General features: G+C 57.8%; 1 protein-coding gene across 3 annotated transcripts in view; it reads left to right on the top strand.

Annotated features, from left to right (window-relative positions):
* NEK6 (NIMA related kinase 6) overlaps positions 1-20,057 on the top strand; it is an 85,631-nt gene that overhangs the window by 52,023 nt on the left and 13,551 nt on the right. For all 3 annotated transcript variants that reach the window (XM_032634215.1, XM_032634214.1, XM_032634216.1), the window contains exons 3-7: positions 900-1,040; positions 2,475-2,537; positions 5,658-5,768; positions 10,187-10,295; positions 11,343-11,450. In XM_032634215.1, coding sequence (XP_032490106.1) covers positions 900-1,040; positions 2,475-2,537; positions 5,658-5,768; positions 10,187-10,295; positions 11,343-11,450 — 532 coding nt within the window. The remainder of the gene's footprint in view (positions 1-899; positions 1,041-2,474; positions 2,538-5,657; positions 5,769-10,186; positions 10,296-11,342; positions 11,451-20,057) is intronic.

Genomic DNA, 20,057 nt, shown 5'->3' with positions numbered 1-20,057 from the left:
CCCCGCCTGAGAGTAGCAGGAGGGAGGGCACCTCCCGCCAGGCTGACGTGGGGCATTCTCTCCCCCCCTTCCCCTCCCAGGGCCCAGCGTTGGCGCCCCCTCCTCTCCTCTTCCCGAGAGTACCTTTGCATGTGTGTTTGTGTGTGTGTCGGCGGGGGGGGGGGCGGGGAGGTACCTGGCCACTGCTGCCTCACCTGTTGGCTCCATCCCTGGGCAGGTCCTACAGCTTAATCATGGCTTTCAATGCTGGCCCCTGGAGTGTCATCACGAAGTCTCCAGATTCTTCACGTTGCCATAAAGGAGGCAGTGTATCCAAAAAATGGGCTCAGAGCGTCAGGCTGCAAGTTTAACCTTCGTGTTCTCGTCTCTGTGATGGGACTGGCTACCCCGGGAAGGGAAGTTGCCGCTTTTAGGATGACTTGCAGGGTTAGGGTTGAGGTTGCATGTGGAGGGCCCACAGGGCCTCCCCGTGGTTGTGTGACTTCGGTGAGTTGCTTCCTTAGACATTTATTGCACCTACTCTGCTGCCAGTCTCCACCGGGACAGAAAGGATTCAGGAGTGACAAAGGCAGGCAAGGCGCTGGCCCACAGAGCCAGCCTTCAGGGGGCGGAGACAGAAATGAGCAAAGGAAAAAGTGATCACATACTGAGGGCTGGTGATAAATGCTGTGGAAGAGATCACATCTGCAGAGTGGGGTCCTTGGCATCAAATGGAGCTGGTGTGGAGAGCGCCAGGGGGCGAGGGGGGCTCTGATAGTGGGGTTGGCAACCAGGGTCCCTCCTTCACCTTGTAGGGGCACTGCTGGGGCTCAGGAAGGGGCAGCAGCCCCCCGCCCCCACGGCTCCTGCCCTCCGCTCTGCCTGGCTGGTCACCGATGCCCTCTGTCCCTCCCCTCCAGAGGCACCCGAACGCCCTGTCTTTTCGCTGCTCGCTGGCTGACTTCCAGATTGAGAAGAAGATCGGCCGCGGGCAGTTCAGCGAGGTGTACAAGGCCACCTGCCTGCTGGACAGGAAGACAGTGGCTCTGAAGAAGGTGCAGGTGAGCCAACAGCCCCACGGGGTCAAGACCACATGGCAGGAGTGGCTTGTGTCCGAACATTGTAGCTCTGGTCTAGTCCCATCTCTGCCCTTCCCTCTCTCCCTCCCTGTCTCCCTCCCTCTCTCCCTCCCTCTCTCCCTCCCTTCCCCTCCCCCTCCCCCTTCCTCTGTAAATGAGGGAAACTACGCATCTCACTCGCGGGGCTGTGGGAGAATCAGGGCGACTTGTCTCTGTGGAAGCTCACTGTAAGCCATAAAGGAAAGCAATGAGCATGTGCTGAGCACCTGCTGTATACTGGATCATGCTGGAGCTCTCGGAACTTTGACAGCACCCCTGTGGGTAGGGATTATCATCCTCCCAGAGGTGGAAAACTGCAGACACGCGGATAACTCACCAGGGCTGGAGGGAGCTGAGACTCAGATCTGCGGCCACTGACGCTTGTGGTCTGCTCTGGGCTTGAGTGCCCCGCCCAACCTCTGAGTCCCTCCTGAACGGAGGAGTGGGGTCGGACAGATGGGCTTTAGGCAGCAAAGCCCAGGCAGGAGGCGTTTCCATGAGAGCCACTGGGCCCGTCGGAACGCTGCTTTGCTGCAGGAACGGTCCTGAATCCTCCAGCAGAGCTTCCAGGGCCCCTCTGTTTGCTCATTTACCTTCAAGAGTGAGATTAGCAGCCTGGGCAGAGGAAGCCCAGGAGAGAGAAGGTAGCTGAGACACAGTCACGAGGTGGGGAGACAAGACGAAGACCTCCCGCCTGGAGCCGGCCAGCGTGATTGCCTCCTTGTTGATCTGTGAGCTGTACGTGAGGCCTCTGGTGGCCGCAGGAGAGACGGGCTCCTCGGTTCAGAAAAGGCCTGTGTTCTGCTCTTTGTCTGCTAAGGAAGGGCTTACCTGGGTTCTCTTGGTGTTGGTTTTTAGTGCCAGGGTGGGTTCTGTGGTGGGGCTGCTGCAGTGTCGCCCTCCTGTTTGTTCCTGTGAGTTAGAAGATGCTGCGAGGACCCACACAGTGAACACTAGGGGGGCTGGGGGTCAGGGGGTGCATGCTGTACCCCCTCTTCTTACTCGGTCCACACGACGGTCCTGTGAGGTCAGGCTGTTGGCCCCATTTACAGACGTGAAGACTGAGGCCCCAAGCATGTTTCCTGCCACTCACCAGTGCACGACCTCAGCAAGTCACTGGACTTCTCTGGACCTCAGTCTCCTCCTCTGTAAGTCGGCAACAGTAACTCCTGCCTCACGGGAGTTGCCCTGATGATTTGGTGGAAATTGGTCAGCACAGTACCTGGCACGTGGTGGGCACCCAGTAATACGAACTGTTGTCCTTACAGGGTTCCCTCGGCGAGGAGGTGGGAGAACCCGGACTGGGGTCCTGGGCCTCGTGCCCCCTCTGGGGGTGCTGGGTTTTAACCACTCTTTCTCTGTTTCCTCTCACCCAAGATATTTGAGATGATGGACGCCAAGGCCCGGCAGGACTGTGTCAAGGAGATCGGCCTCCTGAAGGTGAGTGCCCTGGGCTGAGCGGGGGTCCCTCACTTCCTTGGGCCAGTCTGGGCCGCATCATGTCCATCACAGCCCTCAGCCCGTTAGATTCAGAAACAACATACCTGCGGGGGACAGCAGCTTGTTTGCTTTCTTGTGGCCTAGCAGGGACCCCGCCTCACCTCTGCCCAGTCCTCATGCCGCCCCCGGACTGGCTGTCCTTGTCCCACGTGGATCCTGGATGTGGCGGCCCGTGGACCAGGCTACTGGGGAAGGAGCAAGGGTGGGCGTTGGGTTGAACTTCAGTTTGTCTGTCTCTGTCTCCCTCTCTGTCTCATCCTGTCTTTCCTCTCAGTCTCGTATTCTTGTATTTCCACGTGGTGACACGCACATCTGAAAGTTCAGCCACAGTGTGTTCTCTTTTCTTCTCTCCCATCCTCTTACTCCCACCAGGAGATGCTCTGTTGGGGAGACTCAGCAAAGCCAGCCTAGGGCACTGGGTAGAGTGAACAGCCAAGCACATGGCCCTGGGTTCTGGCTGCTGGAGGGCCCCAGGGCCCCTGAGTCGTCAGCCTGTTGGGCTCTTGCTAGGTCTCCCACAGGGAGGAGGCACAGTTGGAGATGGGTCTCCCCAGGGGGTAGCTGGTATGCCCGCTCCTCTGTGGGCGGAAGTCCTTGGTTCAGCCAGAGCTGGGCTGACTGGACAGGGTCGTGTGAAGGACAGACGTGCAGGGGCCCATCTAAGGCGAGGGATGGTGGTGGTGTCTGTAGTCGTTCCTTTCCCCCTCCCCGCTGGCTTCCCCACTGGCCTCCTGAGAGTCAGAGATGACAGAACTTTCTGGACTAGACCAAGCCTGGTCTAAGGACTGCTCTCTCCTGGGGATCCCGCCCTGCTCCCCAGGCTTAAGGTTCAGTGTGGAAGGAGGGGGGCAGATTGTAGTGGCCTTGAATGCCACACTCAGGATGTGAGACTTGAACATGGGAACAAGAGGGGGGGCCCTGTAGTGGCTGTAGTGGCCAGATGGGAGTTGTGAGCACTCGCTGGGGTGGCCCCTGGCCACGATGGGTCCTGGGGGCAAGGCTGGAGGCGGGAGGCTTGTAGCTATCACAGGTCCAAAAATACCCTTCAGATAACATTTTTAAAGTTTTACGAAATGGTCAAATTCGGGACCTGCTTGTGATGCTGGGAACTGATTACCCAGCCCTGCGGAACAGCTGTCATGATCCCCCTCCCCTGTCTTCCCACTTGTGGCCAAGAACATGTGTACTACTCACACGGGTGAGGAGCTGTATGCGCGCGCACACTGAGCCAGGCTGTTCGGTTCCTGGGCGCAGAAGTGTGTGACCACAGCCCCTTCGGTGAGGCCGCCCCAGGTGGCGTGAACCCAGCCTTTCTGGGGGAGGGCGTTCTGACCCTCCCCCAGGCTGCAGTGCCACCAAGTGCGGTCGGCCGTGGGCTTCCGAGGCAGACCCACCCCTTGCTCATTAGCTGTGGGGCTGTGGGCAGGCTACTGACCACTTGGGGCCTCAGTTTCCTCATTTGTCAAAGGGGGTGATTGACAGCAGTGCTGTGTCTTCAGAGGTGTTGGTGGAATTAGTGAGAAGATGCATTGGAAGGACTCAGTGTAGCGTCCGGTCAGAGGCAGCCCTCGTTGCCATGGTTATAACCTCTGCCCCAAGGCCAGCCCCTTTCCAGAACTTGACGCACCTCCCCGGCCTGCCCGTGGAAGTCAACAGGATGTTCCAGGGCATGAGGTGTTTCCTACAAAACAGAGGGAAACACGGTTCTCGGAGGGGCCACTGGGCGACATCGTTCATACCGTTCATGCCAGGACCATTGAGAAGCTGCCAGGCGTGGGGCAGAAGGCGAGCCCTGTAGGAGCCTCCAGGGCTGCTTAGGGAGAGAACAAGAGGCGGATGTGTGGCTGTGTGATGTCTGCCGACGTTCCCCTCATTTCAGAATCCAAGACTGGGTGCAGGGCAGCATGCAGCATAGATGCACGTCCCTTGCCCAGCCACCTTCTGGGCCTTTGGGAAAATGTGCTTTCAAGTGGCCTCTGGAGGGGAGCCCCTGTGGGCAGGCGACCATACTGTGGCAGAATATTTGCGTCCCCTGTGCCTTCCCCAGATCCTGGAATCATTTTGGTGTAAACAGTTTCAGTTATAAGCAGTTGCCAGGGTCTCCTGTTAGCCAGCCAGGGACTGACTTCCAGTCAGTGGGGTGCTGTCCTGTCTGGAGAACACACGGGCGATGGTGATCGGGCCAGAGGCAGGGCTCTGGCACTGAGACCGCACTCAGGGCAGCTCTCACACCAGGAATGATTTTTTTTTCCAAGATTTCACAAAGAGTGGGTCAGGGGCTTCCCTGGTGGCACAGTGGTTGAGAATCTGCCTGCTAATGCAGGGGACACGGGTTCGAGCCCTGGTCTGGGAAGATCCCACATGCCGCGGAGCAACTGGGCCCGTGAGCCACAACTACTGAGCCTGCGCTCTAGAGCCCGCGAGCCACAACTACTGAGCCTGCGCTCTAGAGCCCGTGAGCCACAACTACTGAGCCTGCGCGTCTGGAGCCTGTGCTCCGCAACGAGAGAGGCCGCGATAGTGAGAGGCCCGCGCACCACGATGAAGAGTGGCCCCCGCTCGCCACAACTAGAGAGAAAGCCCTCGCACAGAAACGAAGACCCAACACAGCCAAAAATAAATAAATAAATTAATTAATTAAAAAAAAAAAGTGGGTCAGAAATTGAGGAAGTGGGAAGGAAGAAGGAAGGAGACGGACACTTCTAAGTGCTCTGCGGAGTGCAGCGACGGAGCAGTGGGGGTCTGGCCCCGCCCCAGAGGGGCCTGGGTGGTGAAGAGAGGGGTCATTTCCACAGTGTCTAGTGAGTCTTAGCTTTGTGCAGTCACCATGTCAGACATTTCAAGGGTGTCAGCCCCTGTAATCTTCACAACTTCTCTCCAAAACATTATGTCCATTCTGCAGAGGAGGAAACTGAGGCTCGGGGATGCAAAATGGCTTTCCCAGTGTCACCCAGGTCTGCCTGACTCCCAAGCGCAGGGCTTTCCCCCCGGATACTGCACCTCTCCAGCTGTACCGCCTCTCAGGGGCTCCCTACTCCCTCTTTTTCTCTCTTCGGACAGCAACTGAACCATCCAAACATCATCAAGTATTTGGACTCGTTCATTGAGGACAGCGAGCTGAACATTGTGCTGGAGCTGGCAGACGCGGGCGACCTCTCGCAGATGATCAAGGTGAGGGCGCCTGGTGGGGGCCGGGTCGGGGGCCCCTCCTCCGACCGGGTTCCTCACTGCTCTGGCCTCAGGCAGAGGTGGCCGCTGCGGGACACTCAGCCCCCCTTGCCGATGCTCACAGGCCTCAGCTGTGGCCTCTCTCGGGTCCCACCCGCACTTGCTGGGAGAAGGCCAGCTATGGGCAGTGGCTCGTGGGCCACTTCTGCCTTGCAGAAGGATGGGGACAGAGCCCCACGGAGGTCGGACCCCAGCTCATGGAATCTGGGAAAGTGTCTGTTGGGGCCAACTGGCTCATTTTATAGAAGGGAGAACTGAGCCCAGAGAGGCTGAAAGACTTGCCTGAGGATCCCACACGTGGGGACAGACCGGTACCTCTGGCCCAGGTCTCTACTTCCTGGCCTAGGGCCCTCCAGTGGACATCATCCCCCAGGTGACCTTCCTGAGGCCCCTCCAGCCCTGGAGAGGCATCTTCCTTCCCATATAATGGCTGAGGCTGGGGGGTCTCGGAGAGGTTGGGCAACTTGCCAAGTCCCACAAGCAGTCCCCAAACTGCCCCGCCCCACCTTGCCCCACCTCCTTGGGCCCAGGACCAGGTCCGCCTGAGTCTGCACTCGGGGACCATCACGACTCCACTGATGGGCCACCTACTCTGCGGGCCACAGCCCTGCTGAGCACATGCATCACTCACCAAGTCCACATCGTCCTTAGATAGCGAAGCTCAGAGAGGTTTAGTAACCTGCTTGAGGCAGCACAGCCTCTAAATGGGACCCCCGGGCCTGGGCTCTCAGCTTCACTCATTGCTCCTTCCTCAAGGTTCTCACTCCCCTGCTGGCTATACCCTCATCCACAGAGCGCTGCTGTGGGGTTGCATCGCCTCCCTCCCAGGAGCCCAGTCTGTCCGTGAGCCAGGCTGGGCCACGGTCAAGCCCACACCCTGCTCTCAGCCACACTTGCAAATGGGGCCAGACGTGGATCCTCTGCCTTTCCCACCAGGCACTGGGGATTGAGCAGTTAATTGCCCGGCGCCTGCTCTTCTGAAATTTGGCTCCTAGGAATACAGGCGTCTCTGGGAAGCGGCATTACTTGAGCTGTTATCACCTGTTTTTATATTTTCGTTGACATATTAATGCATTTGCAAGGATGTTAATCTCCACACAGATCCCTGGTGGAAACAGATGTGCTATATCACGTCTTACTTCTTCCTCTCCCCCCCCACCCCCGCCCCACTTTGTTTCTCCTTCCCGTGCCATTCTCTCACAGAACACGCATACATCCAGCATCCACCGTGTGCCCACCCCCATGCTGAGACCTAGGGATGCTGCTGGCGGGGCAGTGCTCTCAGGGAGCTCACCTTCTAATGGGAGGGCAGGGCTGTGAACGAGCAGTCATGAGCTGCCATGAACAAGCCAAGTTCAGGGTCTGTGGGAGTCAGGGAAGGCTTCCTGGAGGAGGTGACACATGAGCAGAGACCCATGAGGGGATACCCGCAGCCCAGAGGCAGAACAGCTTGTGCCAGAGCCCAGAGGGATGGAAACCCAGGGGTCCACAAAGTACTTTGGTCCAGGAGAGCACTGGGCAAGGGGAGGGGTGGAGAGCGTGAGGTGGAGGGTGGTCAGACCAACCAGGGCCTCATGTGCAGGCTTAGGATTTGGAACCTTGCTCCGAGGTCAGCAAGAAGCTTCTTGAGACTCGTGGTGCAGAGTAAACATGATCAGCTTTGTGTTCTGGAAGAAGGACTGGGTGCCCAGTGGAGGGAGGGGCGGGGCTGAGGGGAGAACAGCGGGAGGAAAGACCCTGGAATATGGCCTGTGGTGAGGGTGCTGCAGCCTGTCAGCCCCAGTGGACCCCAGACCCCCTCACAGCCTCTCAGTCCATGGAGTGGGGCTGGAGTCAGACAGTGGGTAGGGGGTGCTGGGCAAATTACAAATCCCTCCCCTCCCTGAACCTCAGTCTCCACCCCTGTCCCGGGGGCCTCACAGGGGACGGCCGTGTGGGAGCTGCAGGACCCGGATGCAAGCTTCTTCCAGCCAGGAGAGACAGGAGGGAGGCCCGTGGGTGTCCAGCACCCTTTGTGCCTGGCCTGGGGTGGGGTGCCTTCCCTCCACCAACGTGCCCTTCCCAGGCTTCCCTGGGGCCAACCCTAGCTCAGGGTTCAAGTCGGTCACTCACCCCCTGGGTTTCTGGGGCAGTGGCCGGGCACCTCAGGCCTCCTGTCCCGGGAGTCCTTCTCCTCACCTGGGCCTGGCACCTCCCCTCCCTCGGTCACGGGGCCCCCTCACCCTGCCTTGCCCCTCCCTGAGCCTGTTCCCCCTGCTGTGGCCCTTCACCTGCAGAGCCTGGCTGGGTGCTGTCCCCCAGCAGCAGGACAGGCAGGGCAGGGCAGTAGAAAGACCCTGGGCCCAGAGTCAGATACACCTGCTGGATGACCTTGGACGGGTCCCTGTGCCTCAGTTTCCCTGTCTGTAATGCACCCAGCACAGTGCCTGGGGCCTGGTAGCAGCTCGGTTTCTCTGGCCTTTCCCACTCTCTAGCCACCTCTGGATTTTGAGGGGAACAGGGGCCTTGCCAGGGCTCAGTCTGGGGCCATACCAAGGTCTGGCCTGGGAGGCCACTGGCCAGCAGACCCTGAGTCCCTAGGGCCCCCAGCCTCAGGGGCCAAGCAACACCACCAGGGCCATGGTGCCGGCATTATTTACGGTGGATGGTGAAGCCGGGAGCTGCTGCCACCCCAGAACCCACCAGAGACTCTGCGCCTTCCTGCTAAATGTCACACACACCAATAGGACGTGACATTTAGAAAGTCACGGCTCACAGCCATGCACATCCCCACTTAAATGCTCTAATGAGGATAAGCTAACATCATGGCATAAGTAACACCCCAGCCCGACCCACTGCAGAGGTCTGGGGTGGCCCGGGAGGGATGGGGGTCCTGTGCTGGGGGGTCCGTGCCAGGAGCCTGGGGCAGATCACACATGAGGCCTCCTCCGAGAATGGAGCCTCTTGGGGCTGTAGTGCCAGGCCAGGGGCTTTCCGCTGTAACTGTCCCAATGTTGGAGGTGCCCACATCAAATCCCAGCTCTGCCGCCCCTGCTGGGTGACCCTTGGCAAGTTCCTGAACCTCTCTGATCTTGATCCTTCATCAGGTGGTTACTGGTGTCCTTAGAAGTGTGTTAAGAACTTGGGTTTCCTGAGTGGAAGGCCTGGGGTTGAGCTGTTGTGACTCTGCCCCTTACTAGCTCCCATGTGGCCCTCAGTTTCCTCATCTGTGAGATGGGTGCAGTCATCCCTGTGTGGGGCCCAGCACAGACACTGCATGTGACATGTGCCTAGCAGAGGTTAGCTCGGGTCCCACCTTCTACCCCATGCCCCATCCCAGGCTGGGAGTGTGTCCTGGGTCCCCACCTTCCCTGTGCCAGCTCAGCTGCCCTGACAAAGGGGCCAAGGCTTCTCCCCTGGCTGCTTTGGAAAAAGATGGTTGCTCTGAAGGGAACAAAAACCTGGTTCCAAGGTACCGGTGTGTGAGTCGTGCCCCCCGACCCCACACAGGCCTGGCTCACAGGAGATCCCCCAGAGGGATGCTGATCTGAACAGTGGACGAGGGCATGTTCCCAGTTTACTTCTTCCAGGACCTTTGGTTACTTACAGCTCCCTCAGTGCAGCCCGGGTGGCTTTTGGTTTTTTGGTTTGTTTTTTTTTCTGGAGCATTATGTATGGTTTTCCAGGCAACAAAGTAGGTTTTGCCTGTCGAAACTGAGGGGGTCCATTTGAGAATGTCAGGCCCACTTCCTTGAGGTTCTTGCCATGCTTGTTAATGGTTATGTGTGCTGGGGTTTGCTGGCTCCAAGGAGGGGAGCTGTGATTTAACCACCAAGCATGTCTTGGGTGCCCCCATCCTGGGCTAGACCAGGGCCAGGGCAGAGAGTCCACACCAGTCACTCCTGCAAGGAACTCCCTGTCGGGCAGTGGGAGGAGATGGATGCGTGTCCAGGAGATTCCAGGGAAAGGGTGATTGAGAGTAGCCTTCAAAATGTGGTCCGGGGGGACTTCCCTGGTGGTCCAGTGGGTAAGACTCCGCGCTCCCAATGCAGGGGGCTCAGGTTCAATCCTTGGTCAGGAAACTAGATCCCATATGCATGCCGCAACGAAGATTCTGCGTGCCACAACTAAGACCTGGCACAGCCTAAATAAATAAATATTTTTTTTAAAAAAAGAAAAAAATGTGGTCTAGGCATTCCTTCAGCAAAGCCGTCCAGGACATCCGCTCTGGGTAAGGTCTGCCCTGCCCTTAGGGGGCCCGATGCTGGTGCTGGCGGCGGACCAATGACCGCTGGGGATAGGACGGGGCCAGTACCCTACAGCTGCCCTTCCTCTCGGCCCATCACCCAGGCCTGCCCATGTGTCTGTCTCCCCCACTGCAGTATTTCAAGAAGCAGAAGCGGCTCATTCCTGAGAGGACAGTGTGGAAGTACTTCGTGCAGCTGTGCAGCGCCGTGGAACACATGCACTCCCGCCGGGTGATGCACCGAGGTACGTGCTGGCCCGCCGGGGCCTCGGGGCCCAGAGCCAGCAGGGAGGCTGGACCCCAGGACGCAGCTTTCCCCTCGGCTCCGGGCTTCTTAAGGGACAGCCGTGTGGAAGTTGGACCACTTTGTATTCCCCATCCCGTGGGTGTCCAGCATCTCGCCTGTCCTTATGGGGTCAGAGAATGGGCGTGTGAGGCCCCAGGCTCGAATGTACACCCGTGCCTCGTGGCTCTTGCCCCTGTCAGGGACCCCCCATGGTGGGAGCACCAAATACCATGTAGTTACATGGACCCCAAGGACAGGGACCATGCTCGGTACATACTCTCCAGCCCCCAACACCAGCCTGGAGCCAGCACAGAGGGGGCTGCAGCAAGGGTTGGGTGGAGAGACTGGGAGGGAGGTGACCGGTTCATGGCCAGTTCCAGTATTGCCACCAGCTCTGCCTGGGAGGGCAAGGAAAGCATCCTGGAAAGGGGAACTTTAATATGGGCTTTGAAGTCTTAGTAGGAGTTGGCTGGGCAGAGGAGGTAAGTGTTTCTGAAAGTTGACATCATCCTGAACTGTGAGGAAGGAGCCTTCTGGAAGGAGTCACGTAGATGACTTCACTGATTCCTCCATACATTCATTCCACCTGCATTTATCAGTGTCTGCCGTGTGCGAGGCATTGCCCTAGTCACTGGGGAACAGCACAGGTTACCTCCCTGAGCGCCTCCTTCATCTGTTACACAAATTTTCTCAGAGTGCCTGCTCTAGCTGTAAAAGAGGAAGCGAGCGCAAAAATCCCTGCCCTCCTAGACCTCACAGCAGCCCTGTGACGTAGTGAAGTTAGACCCATTTCACAGATGAGGAAACTGAGGCTACGTTTCTCAAGGTCCACAGCTGGGCAGAGGCAGGGCTGGGGCCTCGCCCTGAGGGAGCAGGACTGGCGGCTAAGCCCCCATCACCTGAAGGGCCCTCCCCTCCACCCACCCCCAGGCCGCCTCCTCCGTCCTGCCCCTCCCCAGCCATCTCCACCTCTGATCCCACACCAACCCCTGTCCTTCCCCTGCAGACATCAAGCCTGCCAACGTGTTCATTACAGCCACAGGCATCGTGAAGCTTGGTGACCTCGGCCTGGGCCGCTTCTTCAGCTCCGAGACCACCGCGGCCCACTCCCTAGGTAAGGGGCCTGTCCACGCCCAACCCCCCGCAGGGTCCTGGATGACATGGGAAGATGCGGACCCTGTCCCCATGGTGCCTTTGGTTGGTTAGTGCAGCAAAATGCCTTGTTGTACCCCAGACATTCTTCTTCAGAACAGTGACCAGAGGGGAGTAAACCAAGGCCCCGAGGAGCTCAGGATGGAGCTCCCCTGCATCCTCACGTGCTCACGCTCTAGGGGGTGGGGAGATGTGGCTCTCTGGTCGCACTGGCAGCCACTCCGTCTTTCTCGTTGCTGCGTGGTATCCCGTCATGTGTGAGTGTGTGCGTCTGGTTGTTTTGAAACCCTCGTCCCCATCTGACCCCGGAGGACCCCTGGCCCAGCCTCCTTAGCAGCTGGTGCGTCGTGGTTCTTGTGTTAGGTCAGAATGAAAGGATGTTCAAGGACCTGCCAACCCGTGAGTTCTCAACACTTCATTCACCTACGCGGGCTGTTCCTCTTGCTGGGGGACGTTTGAGCTGTTCCCGTTTTGGGCTTTTAAATAGACAGTTTCAAAGATGTGGGGGCCAAGTGCTCACCCGGTAGAGGTGACTTTCTAGCTGAGCTGTGGGGAGTGAATAGGAGCTGGCGGGGCATGGGGGAAGGGATGAGGTGATCAGGGTCGAGGGACCTTGGGTGGCAAGGAAGGTGGGCGGGGCCTTGAATGCTAAGCTCAGTGGGTAGGCACCACCCCAGGAGTGCCGGAGCCCTGAGGGCCAGACGCCGGTGGAGACTTGGAGGTCACATGTGTGTTTTGGGTCACATTAAGCACTGCCCAGCTTCGGAATCCGGATACGTGAGTGAATGCAAAACTTGGACCCATGGAGAATTTTACGTTTAATTAGAATGACATTTAATTAGAAACCAGCAAAGTCCCCAGTGGAACACAGAAGTAGGGTCCCCTATGTGCTATGACCAGGGCCATAGGGGAACGTTTCATGATAGGGAGGGGTGTAGGGGCACCTCCCCTTTCCCTGAGCAATTCCTGGCTCTTTGGGGTGGCGTTTGAGGGGGCGGTGCCTGAGGCTCACCTCCCCGTGCGCTGCCGCGTCCACAGGCCTGGCCCCTTGAAAACCACTCTGTTCTGCCCTCATCTGCCCCGCACTCCACGGCCCAGCCAGTACATCTCGTGTCTCCCTGTCCCCGAGAGCCTGCGGCATGCCGGGAGACACACAGCGTCTTCTGGTGACGGCGGAGGTGCTTTCTGGAAGACACACTTTCCTGGTGGAAACTGTCACTGTTCATACAGGTCCTGTAGCACACAATCTGGAGAAACATGCTAACTCAGAGATCAGCAGCTCCCAGCTGGGAACGTGTGTGTGTGTGTGTGTGTGTGTGTGTGTGTGTGTGTGTGTGTGTGCGCGCGTCGTTTTCAAACCCTCGTCCCCACCTGACCCCGGAGGACCCGTGGCCCGGCCTCCTTAGCAGCTGGCGTGTCATGGCTCTTCCGTTAGGTCAGAGTGAAAGGATGTTCAAGGACCCGCCAACCCGTGAGTTCGTGACACTTCACTCATGCCTCAAACAGATGTGAGGGTCTGTGGGACCCTTCCTTTGTGCTGACGAGGAATCTAAAACCCAAGGAACTTGAGTGATTCTTCTGAGTCGTGTGGCAGCAGAGCCAGGACCCAAATGCAGGCCTCCCGGTACAGGGCCCATGCTTCTTCCAGGGGACCAGGCTCAGGGGTCCTGGAAGGATCTCCCTTGGGAACTCAGCCACCACCCCCACCCCGTTCCTGGGAGGAAACTGTCTTTCCCGCTCCCCTCAGACCCTTCTCTTTGGGAAAATCAGTGTGTCTTGTCAGTTTGGGACCATTTACCCCTCTGGTTTAAGAGCTTCAAAACGGCCAGAAATTCAAGGGGAACCGTCAAAGAGCAGAGTTAAAGCCACTGTCTCCCGTCCCCTGTCAGTCAGGCCCCAGCCCTCCTGCGTCCCGCTGGGGAAGAGACTGCGGCACTCGTCAGAGCTGGTTAGGATCACATCATTAGGAACGGGCAGGACTTCGGGCTCGTCCGACGGTGTGAGTTTATTGACTTGGACTGGTGCACTTATTATATTAATGAGAAGGAATTGGAACTTGGGAAAAGGCCGCCCGGGAAAGCCTGGCTCTTCCCGAGGCCTCTGAGTGGCTGACAGGCTGCGTGGTGGGTGGAAGGAGCCCTCCTGGGGCCGTTTGCCCACCGAGCTGAGAAGCATGGGCTCGGCATGGCCCTGCTGCCAGAACCGAGAACCGAGGACCAGGCCCCATGACGGCATCAGTGCAGAGCCAAAGCCCAGGGCCTGAGGTCTCCAAGACACAGGAGAAAGAGCCCCTTTCCATAGCGAGGCTCTGCACACAGCTAAGTCTTGTGCACACGTTTGGTGATGCAGGAGATTGAACTAACTGCAGTTGCGTCGTGACGCGGGAAGGACTTGGGGGGCGGAGGCTCCTCCAGACCCTGTGCGTGGGTAGGAATTATGCATCCATTGCATCTCTGCGCACCTACTATGTGGGGATGCCCTGGTGGCAGCCATGTTGCCCCGGCAGCCACCTGTCTCCGGAGGCTGCTGACCCACGTCAGGGCTTATGCACATCCCATCTCCTCCTGCCTCCTCCTCCCCCAGCCCCCTCCCCGCCTCCGTATTTGCTAACACGAGGCTGGCATGAAAGGGCATTAGTCATGCCATGGCCGGGCTGACAGGTGCGGTACCCAGCGGTGGCAGAGCGGCTGCTTCGGTGTCAGGAATAGGAGCCGTAATTAGAGCGCAGAACAGAATGAGCGTCAGACGAATTACCAGGCAGTAGACCATATTTGTCAGGAAGGATTGCATACATAAAAATTAAGTGACAGTACACGCCGGCATAATGAAAGAAAAATGAAAGATTTGCCTACACACAGCTCACAAGCTACAAGCGAGAGTCTCGCTCCAAGCATCGGCAGCAGCTGCAAGACAAATTGTGGGGCTGGGAGAGCAAGGCCCTTCCCACTCCGAAGACGAGACAGGGCAGCCTCGGGCTGGGATCAGGGGTGGGAGGTAAGGCAGGCTCACACCCAGGCCGGTGCAGGGCTCCACACTGCCTCTCGGGGGAATGGGGGAACAGGTCCGGTTGAGGGCAACCCCTGTCAGGTACCTGCGGTCAGGGCATGCTGGCTTTCCCAGGCCGCTGAGCCCCGGCCTGGCCGTGGGGCATAAATCCCTCCTTCTCGCGTCCCCGAGCCGAACGCCCTGGCCCTGGGCTGGGCCTGAGACGTGAGGTTATGGGGACATGAGAGGATGCAGCCTTCCCTGCTCTCAGGGGGCCCCCAGACTGGTGGGGAGACCGACAGTCGCAGGGTGGTGTTGGGTGAGGGCAGGCGGAACCGTCTCCTGCGGGCCCACTGTGTGCAGGCACAGTGCTGGGCTCCGTGACTCGGCTGTGCATGAGGAGCCCGGGGTCCACTGGGGACCTGGAGCTGCCTCACTCCATCCCAGGGCTGCTCTTTACTTCCGTTTTCTGTAGTCACTGAACTTGCCAAGGAGGTGGGTTAACAAAGAAGACAAGGCTTAAAGGATGTTTGAAAAACACGTTGCTTCTTAAAACGTTATCCCCATGAGGCTTATACCTTCATTTGACAGATGATGGAACTGAGGCTCAGAGAGGTGCTACCACATCCCTGTGGTCCCTGGGCAGGCAGGGACTGGAGCCCTTGGGGGGTCAGCAGCTCTCCACGGCACCAGCCGGGAAGTGAGCCTGGGGCCCAGTGAGCTCTCTGGCTGGGGAACACTGACAGCGCCCTGCGGGGAAGCCCACCCAGCCTCATAGCTGTGGGCCGTGTGGGACCTGGGGCTTGTCCTGGGCCCCAGGGAAGGAGGATTGAGCCTCTGCTGTCACAACAGCGCCCCCGTGAGTGTGCCCACGGCCAGGAGCCCCGGGGGCCCCATCAGTGTGGGCTCAGAGCGTCATGCAGATGTGTCCCTGGAGACCTCCTGCTTCGTCCTGGCAGCCCAGGACACCTGGGAACAACTGGCCCAGAAAAACCTGCTTCGGCAGGTGGAGCCCAGGTTCTAAGCGCTGACACCTGGCGGGGGGGAGCTCACCTGTGGCTGGTGAGTGGCTCCTGGCTTGTCTGCCGCATCCCTGGCATTTTCAGGGACACAAACCGTTAGAACAAGATGAGCTGGTGGCAGGGAGGGAAGGGAAGGGAAGGGCTCAAGGGGACGGCCAATGAGGAATCGACCCGGACCTAGGATGCAAACCCCAGCTTGTTCATTCACTCACTCAGAGGTTTGGGCCGCTCACCCGGGAGGCCCCTGCCCGCTGGAGCTTACACCCTGGGGGGAAGCACTGCTCTAGTAACCATGTCCCAGGTGGTGTCTTATTTAGTGCTCCAGCCGCCCTGGGGGTGGGGATCATCACAGCCGGTTACCAGGGGAGGAATTCCAGGTGCAGTGAGGCGAGCACCTTTGTGATGCCAGGTGGGTGGTGCTCCAGTCAGAGCCACGTGGCGGGCAAGGCATGGCCACGCCAGGGTTTCCGTCCGAGGCTCCCTGAGCTACCTTGGATGAGCCCCTGATACCTGGAAAACACAGGGTCCTGCGTAGAATCGCAGAATCGTTCTACCTGACTCTTATATCTGTTAGAGATGTTCCATGTGGGAACTAAAAATAGGCAGATACAACAGTCTGGAATCGAGTCAATGCTGATAAAAGTGCAGTGTTTTCTCAACATCGCTGCTTCTCCAGAGGGCCCAGTGTAGCCTGGCATGTGGTCAGCTGGTAATTAATTTAAGGAGAACTTGATAACAAGTGGCGGCACAGGTGAGCCTGTAGGGGTGTGGGTGTGCGTGTATGTGTGTGTGTTGCTGCCCAGAGATCCAGCGTTGGGGGGAGTGGGGAGAGTTTGGAGTCTGGAGTCGAATGCCAGGCTGAGGACCCGGCTTTTCTCTTTTGAGGGATGAGCCAGTCGGCCTTAGGGGCAGGGACATGGCCCCTGCCTTGGGGTGTAGGACGTGTGGGAAGGGGCAGGACAGCGGGAGGCTAAGCCACCAGTCGTCCAGGTGAGGCGGAGCTGCTAGGGCAGTGGCCAGAGGGCCAGATGGGAGGGGAGCCCCCTCAGGATGTGAGGCCTGATTGATGTTGGGGGCAGCGGGGAGGGAGTTTCATAGGCCGGGGTCTCGTGCAGCACAGAGGAGGAATCTGGTCCTCACCTGCTCCTTTGTTCTGCCCCCTTGGCCACCCCCAGCCCTCCTTTCCTCAGTCCACTCCCCTCACCGCCCCCAGCTCCACCCCCCGGGGTCTGTGGTAGCAGCAGAGCCTTCCCAGAGCCCTTCTGCCTGCATGTCTGTGTGCCAGGAGGTTGAACTATCCCCATTTTCCAGAGAGGGAGACCGAGGCTCCGAAGTGTGGCAGAGAGGACCCCGAGGACCATGAGTTCACCCCGTGTTCCACCGATGGGGAGACAAGGCTGAGACAGCCGTTCAGTTCTCTGCCCACCAGTGGTTGCAGTGGGTTCAGACCTGGCTAGGGTGCAGCTCCTTTGCCGTCAGGATGGTGCCCAGGCCTCCCGGCCCGCCCAGCGGATGCATGTCAGCACCCACACCCCGTTTCCCAGCCATTTTCAAAACCACCATTCGGGGAAGAAGTGCAGCCCACAGATGCAGCCTCCCCTTCATGTGAAATCTTTGCCTTTTTCGTATCTAATGAACATGTTTCAAACACCGTGAGCATTTCAAAACACGGCAGAGTTTGTTTTGACAGAAGTGGCGCATCTTGGGAAGCGGGGCCCTTTAATCAGCCTCTGCTTTGAGGTCCCGCGTTCTCCTCTGATATCTGCCCGGTTTGAAATCTGGGAGTTCCAGGTGAAGACGCGGGGAAGGTCAGTGTTTGTTAGGCTCCTCTTTCATATGCAGAGCTCCATTCCCAGAGGGGAGGCTGGGGGCGGGGCTGGGAGCCTGCAGGTCTGACGGGGAGATGCTGGAAGGGGATTTGAGACCCTGGCTGTGTTCGCTCTGCGTCTAAGCATCTCCGTGGGACTGTGCTGCTGCTTTGCCGGCTGGAAGGGCCCACAGGGGCACCCCCCACCCCACCCCTAGGGCAGCACAGGGAGCCGGACCTTCAGGGCCACTGTCTGTGGAGGCTCCTCCCCATGCCAGCTTCTCCCTCTCTTCCCCAGAATCACCGCTCCCCCGGGGTTCAGGGTCACATCCTCCAGGGCCCGCTGCAAGCTTGGAACTTCTTTGAAGTCTCTCATTTTTATCTTTAAAACTCACGCAGGTTGTGCATTATCCTTTATAATGTTTGAGCATTTTTTACAGGGGTTTTACAGGCTTATTCCCGGGGAAAGCTGGCAAAACAGGATGAGGTGCTGTGTCCGCCCCCTGCAGCTCGGTGTGCCTCTAGCACAAGTTGAGAACCCCTCTGATGAGGCAGAGCACAGACCAAGGGGGAGCAGCCCCTCCCCTGGGGTCAGGGGACAAGAGGAGCTGCCCAGAGGCAGGAACATGAGGACCCAGTGGCCGGCCAAACTTCCCTCAGTTAATGCTTCGCGAATTCATTTGTTCCACGGATGTTTCTGCGCATCTGAAAGGAGGGCAGGTCTGGGAGGCTTTGCACGGCCCCTCTCAGGTTGTGACACGTATCAGACACTCTGGGAGCTTGTGGGAGATGCAGGTGTCCAAGTTCCAGCACTGGAGGTTCTGGTTCCACAGGCCTGGGGTTGGGCTGGGGGTTCAGGTGTTTGACAACTTCTTCCAGGTGATTTGGCTGCAGCCACTGATCGGTCCAGTCTTTCCTGGCTGCTTCTGGACACTTGCTGGGCCAGGCAGCTCACCACCTCCTGATGGACCCACTCCTGGGAGGGCCCAGCACAGCGTCAATGGGCAGTTAACATTGAATACAGATGGGTGGGTGGATGGATGGATGGACAGACAGATGGATTGATGATGGATGGATGGATGGATGGATGGATGGATGGAATGGCGTATGCAGCAGTGGCATCTTTGAAGAAAGTACAAATCACATTTGGGCGTTTGCCTTTCCCCCCTTAACACCAGTGGAAACTGGGGTACAAGCAGAAGGAGCAATGAAGAGGTAGAAGGTTGGGGTGGAGAGTGGTGGGAAGGGGTGGTGAAGCCCCCGACCTTTCTCTCCCTGGTGCCCCCAGGCTTTTACCCCAAGCAGGACTGACGCAGGGATCTGGAGGCCCAGCAGAGGGACAGGGGAACAAACCAAATGTCCAGACCTCACCAAGCAGCTAGCTCTCTGTGGCCAGGGGAGGGGGCAGTTTAACTTGACCTTGAGGAACTCACCAGGAGGCAGAGGCACAGAGGTGAACTGGAGGGCAGGCCGGGGTTGGAGCAGGGGGAACAGCTGCTCAGAGACTTCATTTTTGGATGGGTCTGGCCAAGGCAGCCCTAGACCAAAGCCTGGCCACTCATCTAGAATGAGCAGAGGATAAGACTGAGGGTGGTGAGAGGTATCAGGGCCAGCCCACACTCCCAGCCTGGCCAGGTCGGGGGCAGGGGTTGGCCAGGGGTCTTAAGGATGTGGTGCAGCCAGACGGTGGGCACTGCTGTCCCTCACTGAGGACAGGGCCTCTGACCTCTGCCCCTCCCCTGCTGTCTCTGCACTCCATCAGCCCCCTGTGGTTGTTCTCTGCAGGAGACTGTTCTCACCTCATAGGCATGTCCCCCCACAGCACCCTGAGTGCTAGAAACACTTATAGTTTGGTCTGAGGTTCCCGCTGTTAAGTGAGAACTGTTTGGATTTCATCCTGTGGTTTGGCTATGATAAGTCATCCATTTCACACTTGCCCGTTCATTTTCATTTTGCTCCCCTGTGGCTGAAATATACAAGGGGTTGCTACTGGAAGTCGCAGTTTGCTTATAGAATCCCACATGGGTTCATGTGTTGACTGACAGCTCTTTCTGCTGAATAGCAATTAGCCCCCTGATTTCAGCCATTAAGTATGCATATAGGATGACACAGTTCGCAAAACATGTATTTAAGTGATGTCTGCTCTCCTGGGATTATTGCCATCAAAGGATGCTTGGTACCCTGATAAAGCACTAATCAGGTAGTCCCTCTTGGGCAGACATCAGTTAAGTAAATAGTGTGTTAGACTACAAGAAAAAAAGTGTTAACCCTGCTACATACTATCTGATGACATGCAGATGGGTTCATCGATTCAGTGAGTATATGCTTAGAAGGTGCCTGCTATGACCCAGTCCTGGGCAGGGCACTGGGACACTTTTGGTAACAAGGTCCTGCCGCCAGCGTGCCCATGCCAGGAGCATGGGTTTCCAACACTGTTCACAGCCTCTACAAGTCAGGCATGATAGAATTTCTCACCCATCTCCAATGAGATGAGAAAAGCAAGATGATAAACTTTTCAAACAGCTAAACTTTTTCAATGTGAAGTACTGTCCTTGATCTTGAGATGGAGTCTCTATTTGGGTTGGCCAAAAAGTTCATTTGGGTTTTCTGTTAAGATCTTACGGAAAAACCCAAACAAACTTTTTGGCCAACCCAAATACTTGTTCCAGTGTTAAACTGAATAGTAGTGACACGAAATGGTAGTTGGGATTTTGTGTTTTATTTAAACACCTTTACTTGGCAAACATAAGTTGCT

This window comes from Phocoena sinus, chromosome 6 (genome assembly GCF_008692025.1).
Source record: "Phocoena sinus isolate mPhoSin1 chromosome 6, mPhoSin1.pri, whole genome shotgun sequence".
Classification (NCBI taxonomy): domain Eukaryota; kingdom Metazoa; phylum Chordata; class Mammalia; order Artiodactyla; family Phocoenidae; genus Phocoena; species Phocoena sinus.
This window is presented reverse-complemented; position numbering and strand designations above follow the sequence as displayed.